The 25,719-nt window shown below is 39.0% G+C and overlaps 1 protein-coding gene across 1 annotated transcript in view; it reads right to left on the reverse strand.

Annotated features, from left to right (window-relative positions):
• Positions 1 to 2,924: 2,924 nt before the first annotated feature.
• Positions 2,925 to 25,719, reverse strand: part of LOC139133257 (von Willebrand factor D and EGF domain-containing protein-like) — a 33,420-nt gene continuing 10,625 nt past the window's right edge. The window contains exons 3-15 of the mRNA XM_070699772.1: positions 12,684 to 12,764; positions 12,227 to 12,571; positions 10,458 to 10,537; positions 10,034 to 10,097; positions 9,451 to 9,699; positions 8,537 to 8,763; positions 7,883 to 8,207; positions 7,438 to 7,596; positions 6,799 to 7,182; positions 5,906 to 6,160; positions 5,477 to 5,537; positions 4,990 to 5,083; positions 2,925 to 4,599 (exon numbers count right to left, since the gene is read on the reverse strand). Coding sequence (XP_070555873.1) covers positions 4,551 to 4,599; positions 4,990 to 5,083; positions 5,477 to 5,537; positions 5,906 to 6,160; positions 6,799 to 7,182; positions 7,438 to 7,596; positions 7,883 to 8,207; positions 8,537 to 8,763; positions 9,451 to 9,699; positions 10,034 to 10,097; positions 10,458 to 10,537; positions 12,227 to 12,571; positions 12,684 to 12,764 — 2,373 coding nt within the window. The 3' untranslated portion in view covers positions 2,925 to 4,550. The remainder of the gene's footprint in view (positions 4,600 to 4,989; positions 5,084 to 5,476; positions 5,538 to 5,905; positions 6,161 to 6,798; positions 7,183 to 7,437; positions 7,597 to 7,882; positions 8,208 to 8,536; positions 8,764 to 9,450; positions 9,700 to 10,033; positions 10,098 to 10,457; positions 10,538 to 12,226; positions 12,572 to 12,683; positions 12,765 to 25,719) is intronic.

Genomic DNA, 25,719 nt, shown 5'->3' on the forward strand with positions numbered 1-25,719 from the left:
GAAAACAACATTCTTTCCCAATAATTCTGCAAAAAAACGTCAATTTCTCGCAGGGATTCGATTGTTAGATGTTTTGTACAGTCATTATGAAAATCGGAGCACAATGTGCCCATTATTTCGCCTAGGGAAATCCAATAAAATATTCGCAAGACATATCAAAATTCCATCCTTTCGCAAAGTTGATGTGAGATCTTATTGTATATCTCAATTTCTCACCACTCAGCATTCAATTAAGGATTATGACGAAATAAATTTGTTTATCTATACTAAAATATTTAACTTGAATGAATTCTGTGCAAATTTCAGTTAAACAATATCAGCTTTTGACATGAACCCGGCAAGAGGAAAATGAATGTATTATTTTGGGGGATGTTAAGGACAGCAACCTCGCCTTTTGCTTCATTGATCTGAAAAGAATGTCATAATGAACTGTTTATATAATAGCTGAATCGAAAATGGACCTTCACGTTGTTTGTTTGAAGGTCATTATGTATATTTCGTGTGCAGGGACATCACTTACACTCAGGTAGGCGGAGCCTGTGTCGTGGCCGAAACGCAGACGCAAGTATTGGAACCTCACTCTAAGTAGCACACTTAACACAAAAACAAATAAGGGACATGTTCTTCCCAAGACTCATCGAAACGTTCTGCGAAAGATCAATTACATCTCATATAGCTGCTATGCTGCATATTGTACAGTTTTTGAAATTAATGAGCTTAAACAATAAGCCGCACAGTCACTTACCGTAGTGATCTATTTTCAGGAAAATGTCTTTCAGTCATAGGTCGTCTTAAAGGAGATAATTTGGCTACTATTAGCGTTGCAGGGTAAGTGTGCTTTCTTTCGGTGAAATCTACAGTAAGGACCTGACACAGATACAGGCGTATTAGAACTGTTTGTTTGATGCTGACCTGCAAAACATTACCTAGTTGCAATATTCTCACGGTGTCATCAATATGGGAGAAACATGAACAAAATTAACGCAAGTAACCGTGGTAATATCTACATTGCTTTTGTAATTCTTGATACATCTTAATTCTTGTTTCATTTCAGACAGACAGATCCTTTCATAAAATGACTAGACGTAAGCAAGCGAAATATGCAATTTCATCTTGCAGGCTCCACACTTTTAAAATTCCACGGCAGAGGAAAATAAGGAAATATGTGAAAGGATTCATAAAATGCTGTACACTTGCATTTGAGGGCCGAAAATAACAATAAGCTTTGCTGCCCATTAATTCTTTTATTAGAAATGTTGTGTAATATGCTCGGAAAATTACTGTTTCTGCTTGTTTCATAACTGCTTACCATTCGAAAACGGTAGCCTAACTAATGAAAATATTATTAGTTAGCAATAGAAATCCACAGTAAAAGATGTGAAACAAAAATATGCACGGAGTTCTTGTGGATTGAAGACACATGAACAGCGATTGTACACAAGACCACCCTTTTCTGTTTGCTTGCTTTGAAAGAATTGTATCAATATTGTTAGAATAAAAGCTGTTACTGCGTACTGTTGATGTTACTGGGCGATAATGCATAGAAGCTAAGATGTTTTATGTTGAATAAAACGCCACCAAATGTCACTATGGTGAATTTTATATGCCTATACCCTACATTGCGTCTCTACTGAGTTCAGTGACAAAACATATCATTGCATACCAATAAAGTGATGCGCCGTGCTGTTTTGCATATGAAAGGAATGACCAGCGCGTCTCTCTTTCAATTGAATATTTGAATATGAAAAAGTTAATCGACCTGCTGACTTGCATAAGAAATCCTGATACGGTGTACCAGACTAGTCCCTAATGGTGGCGCCCTTATCAAAACAAACCAGAGGTGCCCGTCAGTGATTTTGACTACGATATTACTTCCGATCTCCAAGAGCGGGAGGGTTTAAAGCATACGGAAATGTGGGCAAAGTAAGTAAAACACATGTGTCGATACCTGATTTCCTGCTGCCAATTCAAATTCACTCCTATAGGAGTACCAAGGAAAGAGCAGAGCACCAAACTGACTGGTCGATGACCTGCTGTTTCCTCCATGCTTACAGTCAGACGTGCAGATGACAAGCAAGACTGCTATCAACGACCGACTAGCTCAAAAGCACGACTTTCAAAAATGTAATGTAAACATAATAAATGTGTTTAAAAGGGCAATAAAAATCCATAACATTTACATGTCCCTTTATCTTACATACTTTTCTTCATCTGTCATATTTTGTGGTTTTCGTGAGACATTGGTAAAATGGTTACTATAACAACGACCTTGCTTTTCCACCAATACGACCCGACTAAGAGGTGATATCAAGGGATAACCTCATATTATTAAATGAATATTGTAAAGTGTTAGTTTGAATGTGAGTAACATTTCGATACAGGATATTTGGATACATATATTTTTATTTTCTCCAAATCGGTCATTTTGTTCGTTTATGTTTCGTTCCTCTTTTTTTAATTTTTGTTTCGATTTGTCAGTTTGGCTTTTTTTGCCCAGTCGCATGATATAAAAAGTCCCATGAACTGTACTAACAGCGATAAATGACCGGTTGAGAATCGGTTTTTACCGATGAACTAAAGAACAAGTAATGTAGTATCAGGTGATTTGAAATATAGCTGGTGGTATAAGTGTCTTTGTGACGAGGATGTAAACACCATTTTAATTTGCGACTTGGCGCTAGAACACATGAAAGTGATCCCAGTCAGATCGATGGAAAGGTGTATTACATTGGTCGAAGAGAGGTCGGATGAAGAGTAAGTTTTAAGCGTATAAGAACATCCATGATGTTTTCATCTTAAGATCAAAGCACTGTATTAGATACCTGATAAACTACAATAGCTAGCAATGGTATTGCATAAAGGTCCTTGGGAATATATGTATCATCAAATGGAATCATGAATAAAATTTCTACAAAACAACCTTTCCGAAGCATCAACAATTTTATTCTGATTATTGAATATAAAAACAAGAGTTACTTGAAAAACTGTTGAACATTTCCTTTTAAACTTCGACGGGCATGAATGACCTTTGCATGTTTGCCAACGCATCACACAATTTAAGAAATCAATGGGTAGAAACTCAAACACCAACAAATTTCAAAACTAGAAATTCTGTGAAGTTAATGATACATTACTCACTAGGTTACCGTCTAGAATATCATGTGCACACTCTTTAAACGGATGTAGATATGATTTAGATAAAATACAGAATTTACGGCCCTTGAAGTTTTGGACGGAATGTATTACGACATTTCGTAGATTTAGACACGACCTCTCAATCTGCCATCAATTTTAACTTCCCATCGATGCTGAAACTACAGACACAGGCACAGACATTCTAATATAGCCTTAATGAGAAATGATTGAAGATTTTTGCGTTTCATTAAGGAAAGGTGACATTAAGCTGGGTCCAAGTCAGTAAATTTAAAAATGAAATCATTCCCAACAGTTTTTCAGGGATAACTTGCTTAAATCGGTATTGTTTACTTTTTAAACTTATACTGCAGCTTTGAACAATTCTTTAAAGTCACTAAATCAATTGCCTTGGTAGCCGATACATTTTACAGGCATGGTACATACTAGGTTTACCCGAATTACAATTTTCCTGTGTACTGCGTTGAGCAAAACTGCAATTGATTTCACCGTAAAAAGACTTAATTCATAAAGTCTGAACAACTTTTGGATGTGTCACAACAGAATGCATTATGATTGAACACGATTGAACTAATGTCGGTATAATCTGCAAATGTAAGCTCATCTGGTTTGCTCTTTAGACAATACACTTGTTTTTTGAGTAATTTGTAATATAGCAACATTCAGCTATAGGGCACATAACACTTTTGAGAAATTTGAAAAATATGAAGATCCATCTCTCGTAAATTATATCAGTTCCAATCGCGTTATTGAATAAATGACTTAACTCAACGAAAAGTGAAACAGTGAACAAATATTTTGAAGGATTTCACATTAACATGGACATGTTTGATGTATTAATTCCAAAGGTAATATTGTGTTTTGGATTCTGGAAGGGAGTTAAATAGTCAAATCATTAAGTCGAAAAAATCTCCATGGCAAACATACGTTAAAATTGATGTGATGGGCCTATGCAAAACGACGGCAACAGCTGTGAACGCAGTACTGTTCGAGATCTACAGATCTGTCGTTGTTAATCGAAATTTTTTATTGTTCTCTGTATACTTGTCAACATCTGATAAGGTTTTAATTTATCTTGTTCTCAAATAACATATACAACAATTGTTCTACTGTCTACGATATATCAAAGCTGTCTGACATTTCATTTCGTCGATTTCGCAATTTATCTCTTCTTAAGAAGTTACGCATCATAATACAAATTGACACTTGCTTAGAGATGCTTTCGTGAAATGTACATCCAACTGTACCAATCTTTCATTAATATTTTCAAATGCGTTCGTCCGGTTATATTGCTACATTAGTTTACTTGCTTCATTTTCTTTGCATGTATAATAGTCGGTACGAAGATTCATTACAGTCCAAGTCTTCATCAATATTACTTTTCGCCAAGTTCCGTGTTACTCCAGTCTATCAGCAGAACCAACCCGTGTCTTCTTCTTTCCCTTCCTGTCATAATAGAAAGCATATTACAAATAAGTGAACAGTAACTGGATTTTAGGGAAAGTATATTGTACGGAATTTAATGCGAGCTAGCTGTTGTCTTTGTATAAACAAAGAAAATACCAACACAAGAAAATACCACACATAGTGATGAAAGGATTGCATTCTTGAGAAATCAAAATAGCCTCTTTCTGAACATATTTTCATTCCGTTTTACACCGAGGAGGTTTCCCATTCTGAACATTTCTGTATGATTTAAATATCCATGCAGAGTTGATTTTCATCGCACTCGATACTGGTGTGTAATCAATGTGCAATCACCGTGGCTTTTACTTATATGGATATTAATGCCTTCTCAAGGTCTGACATTGTATGGCGAGATTGTACGCTACTTACTTCTTAACACAGACGACGGTGACGATGATAACGACCACTACAATAGCAAACACAGAGCCGAGAACAGCGCCAACAATTATCCATGTATTAGAGCCTTAAATAATAGAAAGGTTAGATATTTTTGAATCATAAAATTTCTAAGGTCAAGACAACACGTCACAAACTCCTAGGGCTCGGAAAAAATTCAGAATCGCGATGCTCGTACTAAACGTGAATACCAGCAAACCTTGTTTAAAATGGGATCGAACAAACATCATTACCATGTGATATACTACTGAAAGGAGGCGCTACTCAGCAATAAAGTGCCTTTTGCATAGTAGGAAAGAAATTTTATGGAAACTTTAATAAAGGATATACGGTAAGTGTACGTTTTGAGGAAAGAAACACAACATAATGTATGGTTTGGGTGTCCTCCCAACACAAGCTGTAGTGACTTTTAATTATTACGTTTACACTGTGATCGAGGTATAATACTTTGATTATATACCTTTCTCGCAGGCTGGATCATCAAGTTCATAGCATTCACCATCTACAATACAGATATCTGTCTGTAAATTGGAAAGGCACATCAAATGTTATAGGCACATAGTAGTATTCCTTTATTATGACGATTTCGAATAAAATTTCACTGAAGACATCAAGGGCATAAAGAGCGAAAAAACAATATTACTTGCGCAAGATTATTTTAATTCGCATAAAATTCAAAAATACTCAATGTAAAGCACAGTCCATTTCCATATCATACCACGCATCAGCTGGTTCTATTGTTTATATATTGTACGTAGAGTAATCTTTATTCAGCGCGCATCATTTACACGCATATAGCCCCTACAATCTTACTTTCAGTTAAAAGAAGCTTTAGTGATGACAGGATGAGTTATAAAACGAAACAAACTGAAATTTCAAAGTCTATTACCTTTCGAGAACAAAACCCATGAGTTCCATTGCAAACGTCACAATTTGCATTGTAAATGATAGCCAGAACTCTGTCACTTTCCAAAGTGCCATCGTTGCTGATAGAGACCAAGGCACCAACTGGCCGAGGGGCGCCATTGGCGTCCCTGCGTCGTCTGCTGCCGACTTCGATAGGACATCGCACCTCTTCGTATGTTGCGTATGTAGCAGCAATCTTCTCTGTGCTGTCTCCAATGGTGAAGTCAGAATCAGATATCTTGTTGAAAGGTAGAAACAAAGTAAACCTATGAGTGGCAGCAAGTTTTTCGTGTATCACTAGTATTTACCAATTATAAATTTGATTGCCGTACAATGTCATCAGGCCCACGATTTGTATGGAAATTGAAAGCGGTTTCAGTAACTTTTGGCGATTAAATGAAGTCGTTTTGTTTTCAGATATGGAATTTGTGAGTGTCACACCCAGAGACATCAATGGAAACAAACTACTGTATGCGGCGTGCTGATTTGGGATGATCATACCACGCAATGACTGGATCATTGACGAAGCTAATATTTTCTTTATGTCAGATGCAAAGCATTGTCGGTAATTCAAATATAATGAGTTCATCCGGCTCCATATCCCCATTGGAAATAATTTTATCGTTTTACCACGTTCTATTTCTTGTCACATGTAATAGACTATTATTGCATATCAGAACTTGTATCTTTTGAAAATTAGCTAGCGAAATTTACAGAAAATTATTGGAAAGCAAAACAGATGCCAAGTATGTCTTAAAATTCAGTCTCATAAGTTCGAAGTCTCTAAACTCTTCATAAAGGACAAATTATTTCCTGGCGTCGCTTCTTCGAAATGCCATTACATGCAAATACAAAGGATACACATATCATGCATACCTCTACAGGAGTCACGTGACAGGTCAAAACGTCAGATTCTACGAAGTTGTCACCGTAGATAGACACGTGATCGGTGCAATTCTCTTCGCTTGAGTCGCACAAGCCTCCCACTCCTGAGCTGTAGATTTGCGGCTGTTCCTGTAAATTTGTTGAGCAGTCTGTCCCGCCAAATCCTTCGGAACACGTGCAGATACCATCGACGCAGTTTCCGTTACCACTACAGTCTGATGGACATATCATGCCCAGTATCGACTTAGGCGGTCCAACTGTCCCGCTAGAGCTGCCACTTGCTTCCCAGTAGGTAGTGTTTTTAGTCAACACCTCTTCACACTGGGCAGTCATTAAGTCTCTTGAGACCGTTGCTTGTGACAAGTCGTCTAAAACCTAGTTGAGTATATCGTCACAGAAAATGTCAAGGGGTCACAGAAAGTGTTCAGGGGAAAATGAAAGCAGCATAAAAACTATAACGTAAGGAGTATTGACGAGGATCGACAACCCTATAAATTCAACTAGCACAACTTGACGACTTTTCGACAAATCCGATTTCAAGAGCACTACTGTATAATACTATTAGGTGAGACAGATGTGAGAGATCAGCATCAGCTCTTTGCCATGCAATAATAAAAGTCCTACTCTTACCTGAATATCAACGGTGCATGCATTTATAAAATCGTCGACTTCACTGTCATCAAGAGCATCTGCACAACTTTTGCCAATTGCAGAGTCCTTTATTTGCCTGACGCATTCAGCATTGGCATCGGCCTCTGTTATTCCTGACGGAGTTGGCCAACTGGGAACCTTAAGAGTTGACAAATAATATAAATTGGACACTGTCTTTAACAAAGAAAGTTCACGTGGTAGCTTTAATACTAAATTACTCACTCTCGATTCGTGCAGTGATTTGCCTACGATAACAAATTGTTATCATCAGCATTTGCTATTAACGTCAATGAGCTAAATAAGTTTGCCGTTATGCATTCCTTTGCTTATCGCAAGCAAATTATCGTAGCTGTACCTTTCGGTTGTTCATAAACGATTGTTAATGTACATACTTTTGAAATTCCTAATTTTTTTGTATCATTACCTCGAACTGGAAATTCTCATCATACTCGAAACTTAAGTCATCGTCCGATGGTGATGTTTCACGCTTTTGGATCTTCACGTTTCGTCGTCTTCGTCTCGCAAGTTCTATCAGAATGAACTCATAAGTGACGTCACAAGAATAAGCAGTGCAACTTCCTTGTACCTGACCAGAATCAAATGGTCGCCCGTTATCCTTGCCATTTTCGCACTCTTCCTCCGGCCCTGAATTATCAGAGTTGGCACTACAACTGCAATACACCTGGCTTACATTACTCTGCTCAAATGTGCTAAGCTCGCCATAGAAGAGGTTTTGTCCTGCTTGTACCCTGTTGACAGAGTGAATGAATCAAACAAAGAAGTTACCATAACCAATGTTTTACATTTTTTACATGTAACCACATCAACATTAACTATGTAATTCCGTTAATATCCACCGTCCCCATCACTATCTAGGCCGAATGAATTGAACAGTCCCTAAATAACATCAGTCAAATGGTAATACTCGTTCTGCAACTTCGAAGGACATATGCTCGAAAACGGTCTTACAATTTTTGGTTCTTAGGCTAGGGCTCTGAGTCACGGTTTTCTCTTTTGCTTTCAATGTCGCTTGTTCTTTGTATAAAAAGTTACTGTATAAAAAAGTTACTGTAAATACCTCCATGAGTTTGAAAAGTCATGCTGAGTTCCCCATCGCCTCGGAGAAGAGTATACCTTTGGAGTTGCACCAACAGGACCGTGAAGTAAGTCATTGCTGTAATCGTTATCGTAGCTTCCACATAAGCCCAAATTCTCCCATCCAAAGTCGTCAGATCCAGATGACAAATACAGATGAAGAAAGTATGTACCCTGGATTTCCAAATAGGCACCAGTTGGGAAGTAGATCTAAAATTACGTCAAGTAAAAATGATGCTGTTAACAGTATTTCACATTTCAATTTTCTACTCACATGGTTATCCACATAGTATCAGACTTGATGGAATTACTGGAAAACTTGGTATTTAAGTAGCAGCACTTCTATCATCAAAACTTATGACTAAGAAAATTTGGCGTAAATCTTTACTTCACTCGATTGTGACATGTTTAAACCTTTCAGATCCATAAGTAAAGGAACTGTGTGTACTGGAAGAAAATCAAACTAATGCTGATATGAATTAGCAAAATCAGCTTTTATTATCGTATCTAAGAGTGTAAATCAAGGCGCAATGTATAAACTATAACCAAATATCAGAAAAAATTAGTCTTACAAGGTAAAAAGTCTAAGTCAATTTGAAGTGTCTGCAACATGTAAATGATTTCCAATGGCTATTTCAGCCAACTTTGTGTGCTGAAGTATTTACCGATAGGTAGTTGCGATAAGGGCTCCTATCGTTTGATAGGAATAAGTAATAGTATTATAAATAAATCGCTCTGAAACTACACATAACGTCCGCCAACTACGGTATACATGCAGGTGAACCTCGAACGCATGTTTGCGAATGGCCTTTCTGAGTGCTCAATAACTGACTAACACGTTACACAGTAAGCTTAATTGTTGTTCTGAATAATGTTTTAAAACGTTTTTATCCTTACCTTATAACTTCTCCCGCTATTTTGCCTTACTAGTCTAAATCCTGGAGTCATAGCTCCATTGACGATAATCTTGATGACTAATGGTCTGTATTCTCGCCAGTAGGAATACCTCTGCCCTTGCCAATTATAGTAAACAACCCATGCGTAAGTAGTTCTGCATCTGTCAACGATTATTATGTCGTCTCCGGCTCTAGCGGCAACTCCACAGTTGCAAGCCACGCTTCCACAGGGTGTCAGTCGTGTTTGTATCTGCATACGCCAGAAAATAAAGAACGTGTACCTCTCCGGGCAATCCCAAATAGAGTCATCAACAAAACAACAGAGATGCATGGACAAATCGTCTCTCATATCAGAGGAAGGTAAGTATGTAATACATCATATGCCGTTTTGCAAGTACCTAAAGGATTATCTATTGTGGTAAAATATGATGCTATCTAAAATGTACTTTTTAAATACTGCCAGATTACAAAGTGAATCACGGCATTGTGTCTTGGACATAAAAATGGAAAAACATTTCTGAAAGTTCTAACTAACTTTTAAGTCTAATGTCTTTCAAAAAGAGTGTATTTGAATCCGCTATTACCTCCAAGGGGAGAAATGCGTGTCGGTAGAAGATATATTCACCAGGCAGGTAAACGTCAAAATATCTGAAACAAAAACCATAAACGTCAAAAAGGATACTCCGTGTCTGGTACTACAATTAATGGTTCTATCTAATTTGTGGATTTTAAAGAACAAAAGCAAATCTGTCTGGACGTTATAGTTGATATTATTGATTCTTTAGAAATTAATGAACTAGAAGGACTGTCACGTTTTTTCATAAATATGACAATCCCAACGCTTGTTTAAAGTTATAGATGAAATTAAGCTGCTTTTTCGGAGAAAGTGAGATTTGGACAAAGTTTAAACTCACTGTTTATTTTATGAAAACGATACATGATTGTGTATGGCTTCGTTTTTCTCATCCGTTGAATTACTTCATGGATTAAAAGTACTGTTGTACTTACAGTCCGTCGAAAGTGGTGTAATGAGGGTCACCCGTACCACTACATTTTCGTGATCTTCTATCTCGGTCGTGCGTTCGAATCTGTGTAAGTATAGGGTGCGATATGAAATGTAAAAATCAGGTTTCGAGAAAATTTATATCTTTTGAATTAATACTCAATCACGACTTGAAGCGGCACAAAAGTGCTCGCAAATACGTTCCCGCTCGGTTCTACCCTTTGCGATATAATTAGTTACAGAAAAAATGAATGTCTGTGTATGTAGACTATCGAAGAAAAGCAATGATTATGCAAAATGCTAAAAGCTTTTTTTTTCGCATCTCGTTAAATTGTTAGTTGCTTCTGTTGATCCCGACTCAATGTAATCTCGAACCTCTCTGAGGAGCCTATTGCAAGTGCTGTCGCTTGTGTAAGGGACTTGACAGAAACTACAGGGGGTTGGCTGGTATTTTTTGGGGTGGGTCGCCATTTTTCGCGCAAGGTCATAAAATTTTGTGCAAGCCTATGGGGAGGGTCATCTTTTTTCATGCATCAAAGCTGAACATGCATGTTCACGTATAAAAGAATACGGAACACTGAAATACTGATTCTTTTAAATGCATACACATTATCGACAGGCTTCACAAGTAAAGAAGATGCAGTGGTATCCTACATTATACATCTTGAACAGTTAAAACTGATGAAAGACCAGAGAAAAAAACAAAAACAAATGGGACATATGGCAAAGTGTATATCAATTATCAAATTTCTATAAATGCACAGATATTGTTAGTTTTATATTTTATTTTGGCAAAAAAATTGATCATAGTTTTTTCATAGTAAGACTACCATGTATAGTAAATCAACATTTCTGTGAATTCCAAAATCCTCTTTCTTCCACACACATCCATTTGTAACCACTCTAGTCTAATTAAGTACATTAATATCAATAATCAAGAATACATAAATACACAGATTTGTATTGGGAAAAAGAATTATTCATAGTTTCCGCTTAGACTACCATGTATAGTGAATCAACATTTCGATGAAATTCCAAAATCATATTTCTTGCACACATATCCATTTCTGACCACTCTAGTCTAATCAAGTATAGTAATATGAATAATCGAGAATACATGAAAATACACACAGTTACCTAGTTTTGTCTGGGAAAAAATTATTCATAGTTTCTTCATAGACTACAATGTATAGTAAATCAACATTTTCAATGAAATCTAAAAGTCCAATTTCTTGTACACACATGCATTTTTTACTTCCAACTTCAAGCAAAGTACATTTACATATATTATCAAACATATATAAATGTATAGATATAGCTTGTCTTACAATGGAAAATTGTCAATAGTTTGCCTAATAGACTACCATGTATACCTATTATGATTTGATATTCTTGGTGAAGCACTACATCAGCCATATCTTTCCACCTTATAGTTGTGCAAAATATGGTGACCCTCCCACAAATGCATGACCCTTAAAAATGCTTGCGTGATACATTGCGACCCGAGCCCTCCCAAAAGTGAACCACAGTCGGTGCCCAACAGCACAACAAAGAGGGCGATTGTAAAATTGTTGTTCCACGGACAAGCAAACAAAAGGCATAGTTTATATCGCAAAACTACAACTTAAGCAATGTTATACGATACAGTAAGAAGTTGATTGCGTATTATTGAGTTGACTCGGTCTGCAAAGTACTGTGATGTATGACGTGCCCCGAAACAAGTGATGCAAATAGGCATTTTACTTCTAGCCAAGTGTAAAATGTCGGTACATACCACAACTGTTTTATTAATGTTGTAGTCGTTCCATAAAGCAGCTTCTTGAGTGCTTATTGGCAAAAATTCCAGATACACATCACCATCGCCGTCGCTGAAGAAGTCTCTCCTTGCTTTCACTCGCACGGTAAAGGGACCATTCGGTTTATCAGATGTCATGGTAGTTCCACATTCCTGCTGCACGACAACGTCCACATAGCTACCGAATTGGCCAGACCTCTGTGTAACAGTGACTGGTATCTGTACTTCACAGTTCGGCGTGCACAAAAAGGGCACTGTCGGTACCAAATCGAAAGACGCTATGCCATCATTCTCGTACACGTCGATAACGTCCGGTGCGTTGACCTGTTATGAAAAGATTATTGATGTAAGACATGTAGTGTTTATTCAAATATTCATTATTAAAATGATTATGTGTAAAGTTTTGTAGCGACTGTGACAACGAAATTTCACTAACCTCAATTCCAGCATAAAACGATGTGCTCTGTTTACGTTCAACGGATACCGAGTTCTCAAAGATTTCAACTTCACAGCGAATCTGCAAGCAATAATCACCGGTTTTGTTTTAGATTTGCTGTGTGATATTTTTTCATATCATTTCAATGTTTGGATGGAATGCGACCTCTTCCATTTTCAGGTGACTCTGAGAGAGTATATCAACATTTGGATTGTCTCTCAGTAAGAAAAATCAATGAAATTTGAATTGTCGCCAATAATGTATTAATATGTCATGTGTTTCCTCATCTGATGTTTTTTCCCCAAACTATTGGTTTTTTTTCATATTTTAACTATATATATAACAAATTGCGTATGTTGTTTAATGTTTACTGCTGAGTCATTTTATTAAAAAATAATAAATAGAGAGAACACATCAAAATTAAATCACACTAGATAGAGTTAGTAAAGAACATGAAAACAAAAATAAAAACAACAACAAATTACGACAATACATTACATTAAAAAGAGTTAAGGATAAACAAAAATACCGTGAAATAACATGAAATGCATATAAGCAGTGACAGACAACTGCCATTGGCCTAGGGCATCCTCAGTAAACTATGCAGTTCGAAATTATAAGTTGTCACCTAAACGCACACACCAGTCAAAGGCCTCCTGTACGATTTTGTGAAGCTTTGCCGGATTTAAGGCAAGGTTCAAACACTTTGGATTGAAATTTGCTCATTTTCTTAACTCCGGGTTTCTCGACTATACCGCCGAAAGTTGTAAAACGCTGTTGGCCGAAGTTACCGGCCATAGCGTACATAATGGGGCTTCAGCGAAACTCGACTCGCTCATGCACAATAACATAAACCACCGCGCACATTCCTCCAGTCTAACTTTAGCGCCACCAAAGTTTTGATTTTGAAATGAAGGGACCACGTACATGAGAGAAAATGCCGAGAGAGTTTGACCGGTTTACCTCGCTGTTAATTTTATGCAGGAAATTACAATAACAATGCTTGGTCGAATGACGCAGTGCCTTGAGGGTGGGATCACCAGTGGTATATGGGGAGGAGTACCTTCCCGATGGTGATAAGTGGTGCAGATTACCGTCGCCTAGGTGACTGGCGTATACGCGTGCCAAAAGACACCTATGGTTGATTTCCTGTTGACCAGTCGGATGGCAGAGTTGCAAATACCTGGACTGAACCATTTGGTTTTTTGTGGGTGTCGGTGGTACTTTGACAATATAAGTAAAAATGCACATATATTGAGTTTATTGTCTTGTTTATGAGCGGCCAGTATTTCCAACAGCATAAATTATGTGCATTTGCCCTTGAAGGAATAAATAATTTTCGAATAAAACATCGCGAATGTAACTACATTCCTTAAGCTCGACGCCCAAAGAACCATGAAATCGCCCGACTTTCGATTGAAGAGATGAGTTTTGCCAAACCGCGTATACAGAAAAAAGTGGCAAATGACTTTATTTTTAGAATCATAGACAGTATAGCGAGATGTAAAAAATGTGAAACAGGCTCCCCACCTAACTATCCTAAATGTTTTTGTGTCGAGTTTGTGTTTGATTCGCTTCGAAAATGTGTTCCTACATTCTTATCCGATTGTTTGTGTTAATGAAATGTTTGTTTCGCTTTGGATATTTGTAGAGAAGTTTGGATTAGTGTGTACGGTAATGTTTTGTTTGTGTGGGGAAAGCTTATGGCTAGACGCAGCCGGACCTATGTTGTTACAAAAGTTGATAGAGTCGCCCTTTGACGCTTGCGTTTCGTTTAGTAAAATATTATTCCCTTCCGTGACAAACAAGAATTTTTTACACCATTTTATTCATTTATCTAAAGGGAGCGAAGGAAAAATTAACCATCCATGTAACTAAAGTATGACCCTGACCTATATATGAACTCACGCGCAGCAGTGCATTGTCCTGAACTAAGCGGGGAAATTCCCTGCTGAGTCAGGCCTGGACTTGCGCAATACACTAGCTATGACTCACCCCCACTGAGCAAAACGGAACGACATTCTATTCTCTCTCTCATTTGTTAGATAGATTCTGACTGAGCCGTACCGGAGCCGGTCTGCTCTTCAACCCGTACCGGAACAGTTCCGAAGGTGCGGGTCTCGTTTCTGGATGTGAATTTTATCTGCTGGCTGTTCCCTTTTCACTATGTTTGGAGTCGTCGGAACGAGCGGAACCATAGGGATGTTGCGCAATACCCCTATCAGAACACTGTTGTGCAATACCCCTATCGGGACGTTTCCAGCAGGGGCTTTCCAGGAATTTCGCAATACCGTTCCAGTTGCTTAGTAACTTGTGATGTCATGTTCAATGTCTGTCATTCTACAGTTTTCAGAAAAATTTTCTGAACGACTCTAGTTAACTTGTTCACCCGATAGATAAAATTTTAGTAATTTCCTCTGAACTTAAAATATGTCGGAAGACCATTACTTCAAACAAAATGAGACGTTTCAGATGAATGGTACTGATATCTAAAGTGTTCACTCTTTTATCTCTACGTACAAATGTAGTTCCTAAGTCGTTCTCTACTCTATTCCCACCAACAAAACATTCAATACTCATTTCATTGCGATCTTTATCAATACTTATGATAATATCACAAGTTGTTCTGTTATCTGTTTTCATAGCATAATATCCAACCAAATCGTCAAATTCATCTCCCGTAGCTAACTTTACACATCTAATGAGAACTGTACCATGTTGAAGTATTTTCATATTATCAGTCATCTGTTGATTTACTGTCTGTAAAGTGAGAACAGCTGCCTCATCACCGACACTTTTAAGACCCAGTTTCTTTAAAGTTGTGTCCCAAAATAATCTAACTGGAACTCCGCTAGCTGTATACGAGCAATAATTCTCCCCCTCGTTTATCCACCTTCTTAGTGTATTATCTGCCTTCATTATTGTATTAAGAGGACTAATTTTAAGGTGAATCGGTATACCAAGAAGTGCAATGTATGGATTCGTAGGAGTAAGCCAACTACGAAAATCTAGCAACTTGTATTTGTTAACATTGCTATCAAAATAAATCACATTCGGAGTCCCAGGAAGTTCAGCCACACCTCCTGCAATTTCACTATCCAATATATCTAAGATGTTACGCGGTACATTATAAGGCATGAATTTCTGACTATCCCCATCCCACGTCAGTGCAAAAGGTGTAGGATCATTCGAAGCCTTTGTGGCGTCAATTACGGTTTCATCAATGTCTGTAAGTTCAGAAAATTCTACAGCATGCTCGTGGGGCGCTGCGCGGGCTAAAACGAAATATTTCTCGCGGTCCTTGTAACGAAGGACATAATCCTTATTATGATTAGTAGCTATCTTAGTATTATTGTTCACTTTAACATCACTTAAATCTTCAAGCTCAAGATTTTGTACACGAATTACACCTAGACCGGAGTTACTTGGACCAGACATGATTAACCTATATACAGTGAAAAATAAATAATACCTTGTAATAATATACAACGTACAACGATGATCATTGAGATTGAAAGCAAAACAGGCAAACCGGTTACTATGTATTTTAACCCTTGCATTGACATATCACAGTTTACGAAGATAAGGCTGCTAGAGTGTGGACTGTACAATTCATGGCATAACATAACATCGACGAATAATGTATTAAAATACCAAGAAGGTGACCAAGCGAAGAAGACTAAATCAATACGTCCAGGTAACTACAATATCGATACGTTAAACAAAGCAATCGGGTTGAAGCAAAAATTAATTTTGAAAAACATCTGCCGACAGGCCACGTTCTTCTAACTTTGGCGAAAGATATTAAAGTCTATTTCAATGCCACAGGTAGCTTCGCCAACGTAGTCGGCTTTTCAGATAAACCTGAGAACAACCCCGTGACAAAAAGTACTATGAGTCCAGGTCGAGCAGATTTCTTAACAGTCACTAAATACATAGTTCATTCAGATGTCATCGATGTTTCTGGAAGTTATGTTGGCTTGGGCTCTGACGAATACATACAGGGAGTATTATCAGACTCTTTAAAAACACTTCCCATTCAGGATACAAAAAAATAGGTGAAAAGGTCACCTATAATTTTAAAGACTGCTCAATTTCCATGCCATTGAGAAAAGGTTCAGACCATATGAGTTCAATGCGTATTTGGATAACAGATCAGGATGGAAAGATGATCGATTTCAATAACTGGCCAACTAGCTTTTGTATTGAATTATTGTAGTCGTTCCGCCTACCGGTGCGTTCCGAAGGAACCCTATCGGAAGATAAACCATCCCACGACCAATCCTCCAGCAATATAGATCATCTCATATTTTTTTTGCTCTTGACTTGGCTGATAATAATCTGAGAATTGAACTGCCCCTTCGGAACGGCTTTGCACCGCTTCTGCTTCTTCTAGGATTTCTGCATCTGTATCTCTTAATTCTGCCGCAGCATGTGCATCCTTTGCCTGATTTTCTCTTTCCCAGTCAGCCTGTAGTAATCTTTTTTCTGACCAGACGTTGCGATCATGTTCAAATTTTTCTAATGCTTTATCATGTCGGACCTTTTCTTCAATAAGAGCCTCACCATTCCCAGAAAGCTTTTGTCCGATAATATTTCCTCCTGTGAATGCCGTTGCATTTAATACAGCACCGAGAACTGTCATTCCTATAGCTGAAGCCATAGCTAACTGTATATTATTACAAAGTATAAGGTTCTGCAGGAATAATATTTTTCTGTTCAAGGAGATCTTTGGTCGCAACCGCGGCAGCAGTCGCACCGCCTAATTTTGCCAAGCGAGTTAAATTTGGTCGACTTGGATCGCCAACCTCTATTTTCAGAAATTTGCTGGAGATCATTAGATATCCCATCGCAAGTCCTGCGATTACAATACCATCGTACATTGTGTTTACAACTGTTTTAGTATCCATGATTGCTGACTAGTATATAAAATAAAAAATAAAAATAAAATATGGGGTAGTTAATCCATCTCATACAATGTAGAGGAGCTGGAAACCTCCCCCCCCCCTCCCCTCCCCTCGGAACCCCTGTCGGAACTGTTCTGGAGGGAGCCGCTACGGGCTCTGTTTTTTTCGCTTTCTGAAGCGGTTCATCTTTCCGGAGGGGACAAATATGTCGAGCACGCCCCCAATATAGCCCTAATGCAGTCAATGAAACTCCCACAATTCCTAAAACAAGATAACATTTATTATACCAGCTATCACACTGTTGTGGTACGTCCTGAAAGGGACTTATACAGTTTGCCGCTACCGCATCGCTATCATTAATCATTGCTTGGCGTTTCTTCTCCTTGTTTTGCCTGTTCCATTCCGCTACTCGCTTGCCCGCAGCAACTCTCCCTGGATGCTTCGGCGGTAACGTCACTTTCTCTATGTTGCGCTGTGTCGGAGTCGTTTCCGTTTGCGGTGTGGGCCCCGTCGTCGTTTCCGTTTGCTGAGTCGGAACCGTTTGCGAAGTTGAATCCATTTATTTCAGGTACTATATTAAACCCGATTTTTTTAAAATTTAAATGTTTACCCGTAATTAAACCGGTGGAAATTAGAGCAATCAGGGGCCCCCATGTGTACGCTATCCGTCCTGATAATCGTTTTATTTCACTGTTTAGAATAAAATCCTTTTTAAGATCAGTGGCATAGTTATCTCGATCATCGATTGGAACTACCTGACTTATTGCACGGGCTCCTAGATCTATGAAACTTTGAGTGATGGTATCACTTATAAGAGAACTGTATTTCGCTTCGTACATTTTGAAGGCTTTATCCACCGTTTCATCTTTCCATTTTTCTACGTCAACAACTGTAATCTCCTTACCAAAAAATAACTTACTTTGACCACTTGCGATGACACAGAGTATTTTTTCACGTTTCGTCTCTATTATGGATCGAGCGTCCGACGCTGCGGTTGGCTCTTCGGAATGCGCTGCCATATTTGCCGCTGCCGATGACTTTATTAAATTCTCCATTGTTTGCAGTATGTTATCTATTCTTAGTAAAAAATAAAAAATTCGTTTAAACCTGAATCCGAAATAAAGTATTAACATAGTCTGGAATGTTAGTACCCCTAACGTACCGACAGGGATTCCGGGAAAATTCTCCTCCATTTAAATCTATATGTATATAGAAACACAAATAATGAGTACAGACCTATTCCCAGTTGCTTTTCAATTGAATAAGACGAGCGTACCGACAGTACAGCATGCTGATATTCCTACCAAACCGAATGGAGGAATAAAACCTATTCTCATGGACTTAGAAATATATGTAACGCCGACAGATAAATTTACTTTTCATCCTCGGGATGTGTTCAAAGATAACGTAATCACTCATCGATCAGCGAAAGAAAGTAATGTCTGGCTGGGCAGTCCGCATATGAAATATTGGGACCAGCAACTGAATTTCGCTGTATGGTGCAGCACTACTGGTTGTGGTATATCATTCGCCCATCTCTTCGGTTCCGAAGGGAAATTTCCTCCACAAATACGATCATTCTGCCGTTTCCATGTATACTTTACAATACGTCGGATCCTTCACGAAATGGGCGTTGCACTTCCAGACGATACCCCCACCTTCAAAGCGGGCGACAATCCGTACAATCTCGTCCAATATGAACTTCTCTGTACAGAATTTGGAAATATAAGCCCAACGAAGTCCGACTTTCGTTATCGAAAAGGTCAAAATAAAGGTCTTGGTTATGGATATGAATATTACACTAATCGTGGGCCTGTTCGACAGCCAAAAGCGATATACAACGGTCATGACTTTTTCCTCTCCGCCGACGGAGGCGTTTTCTATACACATACAATTTTTGGAAAGAAAAAACATATACTGCCCGACAAAGAACGACCGCACTACTATTTCTTCCGAAATGATGGATCGGAGGGACAATATAATAGTTTCATTCCTCTGAAGGGAGACTCGGGTCTAACAAAGGCTGGCCTAGCCCGCCTCAATGAAAGTCTTAAGCCTACGTATATTGCATACTCGGCGCACAAGCTAATATTCGCAGTACAATAGTGGGTGATACTGGCAGTGCAGAGCAAGTCCGAAAAGAATTCGGTGTTCTCCTCGAAGATGAAATTCGTAATACCGACAAAGTAATTAGTTATAGGCGATATCAAGACACAATAATGAATACTGGCGTCAAACTTGATATGGCAGTCTCACCAAATTTACTTCTCTTACCGTCTGAAATGGTCATTCTTTCGGGCCCGGCAATCTCGGGTTATAATAATGAATTGCAATACGCAACAGAATCTATGGTCTTCGGAGTGAATGGTGATATAAACACGGAAGTTCGAGAAAGTGCTATACATGAGATGGAAGGAGGGGAGGATCCTGTGAAGTGGCAGGACGAGCCCGGAGGAGCGACTGATACGAGTCGGGGGATCCTCCTCCCCTCCCCTCCCCTCCCCTCCCCCCGGAACGGGCAGCATCTGCAGACCCTATTCACGAATTCGGCAAAATTGGTTTGTTATCTTTAGCAATATTCATTACTATTGTAGGTACTGGAATAAAGTCACTAAATATATAGTTCATTCAGATGCTGTCGATGTGACTGGAAATTATGTTTCATCTAACTCGAACCAGTAACTTAAAAGAACTAGAAGAGATTCATTAATTTACAATATATAGATCCAGAGGAAATGTCAATATACGCTACCCCGCCATTCAACATGATTATAAATGGACCGACAGATTCTGGCAAAACAGAATTTATGTTGGATCTCCTCACTGGTCCGTACTTAAGGAAATTCGAATATGTGATATTCATTTGCCCAACATTCATGATTAATAAAACGTATAATAGAAGATTCATTTTCACCGATGACAACGTATTCGTGTTTCCGGTCGGACCCGATGCTGTGAATGATACACTAACCTACGTACGGGACGAATGGGCCGGTACAAACACTTTAATAGTACTCGACGACTGCGCCTGGTCCAAAGATATGAAGAAGCGCAGTGATGTTTTAGTCCAACTTGGTTTCAGCGCAAGACACTACGGACTATCTGTCTGGGTTCTGACTCAGCAATATACTAGTATTAGTAAACCATTCAGGGAAAACATAAAGATGTTAGTACTATTTTACACACCGAACAAGATAGACAACAAAACTATTATAAAAGAACATGGAATGGAGATGTCAGAACGGGAAGCCGTGGGCCTAATCAAGCAATTGAAAAGGATACAATTCAGTAAACTAGTATTTAATTTTCAGCATCCGTACGGCATAAAATTATTCGTATAATATAGCAATTATGGAAGCTGAAGGAACTCTTAGAGAATTATATTACAACCCGAAAACTGGATTTGGAGGTGTACAAAAATTGTATGACGCAGCACGGGCCAGCGGACTCCACGTTACTAAGAAAGAGGTGCAGGACTGGTTAAAAACTCAGCTAACTTATAATCTACATAAACCGGTCCCTCGTACTCGTGGCGGGAGGCGCGTTTTCGTAACATCGATAGACTCTCAATGGCAAGCGGATCTCGTGGAATTCCCTCCCCCGTTCGCAAAAGAGAACCGTAACATTCGATACATGCTAACAGTAATCGATGTGCTCAGCAAATATGCATGGGCCAGGCCGATACAGTCAAAAACGGCTGATGATACGTTACAGGCGCTACAAGACGTGATTAAGAAATCCGGGAGAAGGCCCGACAAACTTCAGACAGATGAGGGGCGGGAATTTACTAACCGAAAAATGCAGGGGTGGCTCCAGGAGTCAGGCATTCATTGGTTTCACACCTACAGTGACAAAAAAGCTAGCGTCGTTGAACGTTTTAATCGAACCCTCAAGACGATGATGTGGAAATACTTTACATATAAACAGACACGTTCCTGGCTCCCCATTCTACCCCACCTTCTCGAGAATTACAATAACACCGTTCACGGAAGTATCAAAATGAAACCCAGGGACGTAACAGAGGAGAACGATTGGCAGGCATTTTATACACTATTCGGTCCTGAGTTGGCAGCCGGGGGAGTTGACCCTGAATTCAAGCCGGGAGAACGGGTTCGAATTACAAAATACAAGACCACTTTTAAGAAAGGATATTTACCAAATTGGACAGAGGAGATTTTCGTAGTTTCAAAAGTGGTGTATGCGGCTGGACTGGGAACGCCACCAGTTTACAAAATAAAAGATCTGAATGGAGAGGAAATACTTGGCACTTTCTACTCCGATGAACTTCAGAGCGCCCTTTCGGAACGGGGAGCCGACGAGCTGTACAGAGTAGAACGAATTTTGAAGACGAAAAAAATTAGAGGAAAGAAATATTATCTGATAAAATGGAAAGGTTATCCAGAAAGTTTCAATAGTTGGGAGCCGGAGGAAAATGTTATTAGAACTTCGTAAGTTCCTGTGCTGGTACTTGTCAAGTACTACGTAAGTACTTCGTAAGTTCCTGTGCTGGTACTTGTCAAGTACTACGTAAGTACTAACGTAAGTATTTACGAAAGTTATTCAGTAAGTACCATGGACGAAGTCTTAATTTCTTGAAAGCTGAAAGTGACAGCTTACCATTATTCTTCCAACCACCTGGCCAAGTATTTATCATGTACTGTCGTAAGTAATGTTCACTTACTGCATCTCGTCTGGCCGTATGTGGATGAGGTGGTACAGGGAAGGATTTGTAGAGTTCCGAAGGGGGACATATTAAGTTTGCAAGATCTTCAAAGCGACTGTGCATGTTGCCCTTATCCGTTCTTTTGAGTCCCCTTTGTTCAGCTTTCTTGATAAGTTCTGGTTGAAGTATAATGTACACAACTGCCATGAGCCACAGACCAGTAACTTCAAAGTCTTGCTTGTAATCGTAGTGTTCCTTCAGCATCATATCAAGTGCCTGTAAGTCAAACGGAGCATTGTAAGCGTGCACAGATTCACAGGCATTAAGAAGTTTGTGTAGGTTCTTGAGTGAGACTCGAGGTTGTTCTAGTTGTTCTTGATTAGGTGGATAATAAGCTTTTTCAAGTTCCTCCTTGCTGAAACCGTCTATTAAAAATCCTTGGCTGCCGCCGCTCCATGCAATTCCAAAGTCAAAAGCTTGTGGATATTCTACTGGCCCGACTGTCTCGGTATCAATTGTTGGATTAAGTATATTCTTGAGCACTTCAGGCGTAAGAGATTGATGAATTACCAAACATGGAAGTCTGTAGTCGTGGCAAATTTCTAAGAAAGTCTGTTTGAACTTATTGTGAATCTCTTCTAGTTCTTCTAAGGCGCCTATTTCGTACGACCTGGCTCGAGTCAACACATTCTGCCTGCAATAATCCCAAGGCATATCTTTGAATATGATAATGAAATTGTCTAAATGGTCAAATGCTCTATAAACAATCTTTTTTTCTTCCGCTGCCATGGAAACGCCCCGGATTCTAGAAAAAGTCAGATGTTGAATTATGGAAGAGTCACAAATAATGTAGTGTTCTGAAGGGTAGCCCCCCTCCCCCTCATCCACCCAAGCCTGATATTGTAAACTAAGAGTATGTTCTATAAACTGTTTCTGAAAATCGGCAATCGAAACGTGGCGCCCATTATAAAAGTCGGCAATGTTGCTAGAAAAACTAGTGTCAAATTCTGGTACGTGAGTCACCGTAGCAACTCCCTCTTCTTTCAAATTTACTGCATCGTAACTCTTACCACTTCCAGTTGGTCCATTTATGAATATGTATGACATTTTGGGGATACTATATCATAGAAAAAAATTTTTTAAATTATTTTTTATTAAGATATATACGATAAGACAATGACAATCCTTTCTATTTCAACTGCAATAAAAATACTTGAAACCGGAGAAGGCGTCCGAATCAGTGACGGCAAACTCATATTTGAAGAATATTTGGTAGATCCTTTCATATACGTAGACAGTGAGCTAGAAGTAGTTTTCCCCATCGGACCTAAGTACGGTTCTAAAGATCCTGCTACATGCGATGAAATGTGTGTCCGTTGGCAACCGAGTCTTCAAAAGTTTACCGATTTAATAATATTCCGTACCCTAGGTGAAAGTTTCGATGCATCTACTGCTAAAAGTTATGCTGCAAGCCTGGCCGCTCACTCCAAGAATACTACTGGATTTTACAATCCATCTAAAGTGTATCAGAAGCGAGGGAGCGAGGCACAGCCAGTGGCGTATTTTAAATTTCGGTTTAAAAGAGGGCCTCATGATTTCGCTACATGTATTGATATGGTTCAAGAAATTGACTGTGCTTTTAAAACAGTGAGCCCATTGCCAGTCCGAGAAAAATCCTGCTATTGTACCTCGTAATATCAGGAAAGGTAGTAAGATAGAATTCTTAGCATTTAAACCGCGCTTAAGTAAGCGTGCTCTTTCTTTCACTGTTGAGAGGTTATTTTGTGCTGCGCCTAATAAACCAGAAATTCAAGATGCGGAAGAACTAGTCGACTTAGAAAGATTAGGTGAGATATATAAACAAATAAATGCTGACAAAAATATTATAGTGGATTTTGATGACCTATCATAGAATAATTATTTTTTCATTTTAAAAATTTTTAGGATAGTATATATATCATAAAGATGGCCCGTCGATTACATACAGCATTCAAGGGAGCAGTTTTACGAAAAGAATTTCCTGAAGTCAAGCGAGTCGAGGATATCGGGGAGCTGGTGGATATTGAAGGTATGGTCAAAGGGGGAAAGATGTACTCTGTTTATACCGAAATGGAAGTCAAATTATCGGATCCGAAAACTGGTAATACACAAATTCGTATATTGCCTGTTAAATTAAAAGATACATACACAAAAGATGTAAGAGGGGCGGATGTGGGGCAACAATTAGTAAAACGCTACGACGATATGCTTGATACAATTGAAGCTGTTGAGGGTTCTGGTCTCGTTCTCGAGGAGATACTTAATTTTGAAGTAAATCTAGTAGAAGTTTTACTCGGGGCTGGCCCGGACGGATTCAACTTCCCGGATGGTTAAAAAATAAGCATTGTGTTAGCGATCTTATTCTACCGCCGGGGGTCGAGAATCGTTTTCAGTATGCCGTCGTAGCAAGTATAAAGTTGAGCGATCCCGAGTTTCGTGAAAAGAGGGGTGGTCAGGTAAGGAGAAAATGGAATACGTACGCCCCATTTATTGCTGACTACTGTTGGGAAGGTATTCCCTTTCCTACGCCCGCCGATCTGACTGTATTCAGGCGCTTCGAGCAGCAAAATCCGGGCACGAAACTTCAAGTGTTTCAGATCCACGAGTCCGATCCCGATCCGTCAGACATAACTGTGTTATATAGCGGAGCCGAGGGGGGAGCGGATCGGGTAGCAAATATATTACTGATAGTTGGTGGGGAGGGAAGAACCCGGGGTCACTTCGTGCCAATTACTTCTGTTAAATCGTCTTCTTAATTCTCATACTAATCGTAAGAATAAGCACAGAAGGAAGTGTATTTGCCTGGTTTGTAAAAGAGGTTTTAAGTCAACAGAAGAATTAGAAGAACATCAGGTATACTGTGGAACAGACACTGCCCAGCCAGTTTTTCCTAAGGAAGTATGTCAATTCGAAGGACATCGGAAGAAGGTTCCTTCTCCCTACGTCGTCTATGCAGATACTGAGGCAATTATTGAGAAGGGGACCGGCCGGCACATTCCAATTTGTCTTTCATATGTTATGGTGGAACGGTGGGGCGCCTTCGGAACGAGGCCAAAAGTTTATGGTAAAAGAACATTCACAGGTCTCTCCTGTGTTACAGAATTTCTAAAAGATATGAAAGAACGGGCCGAGTATTATTCGAAATCGTATTATTGGAAAATAATACCGATGAAAGATAGATCTAATTACAATGATCCAGTCTGTATTGCATGTGGAGAGCCCGCCGGATATCGAGTAGTGAAGGAGGAGGCGACCTTCTATTGCGAAGGATGCCGGCCGTCGAGAACCATTCCTATCTACTTTCACAACCTCAAGGGATACGATGGTTCTTTTATTTTGAAAGAATTACATGAAATAGATGATGGGGGTACCGGACCAGAGCCTAAAATCATAGCTAAGACGAGCAATGGTGGAATTATGGGTCTCT

Source organism: Ptychodera flava, chromosome 5 (assembly GCF_041260155.1).
Source record: "Ptychodera flava strain L36383 chromosome 5, AS_Pfla_20210202, whole genome shotgun sequence".
Taxonomy (NCBI): Eukaryota; Metazoa; Hemichordata; class Enteropneusta; family Ptychoderidae; genus Ptychodera; species Ptychodera flava.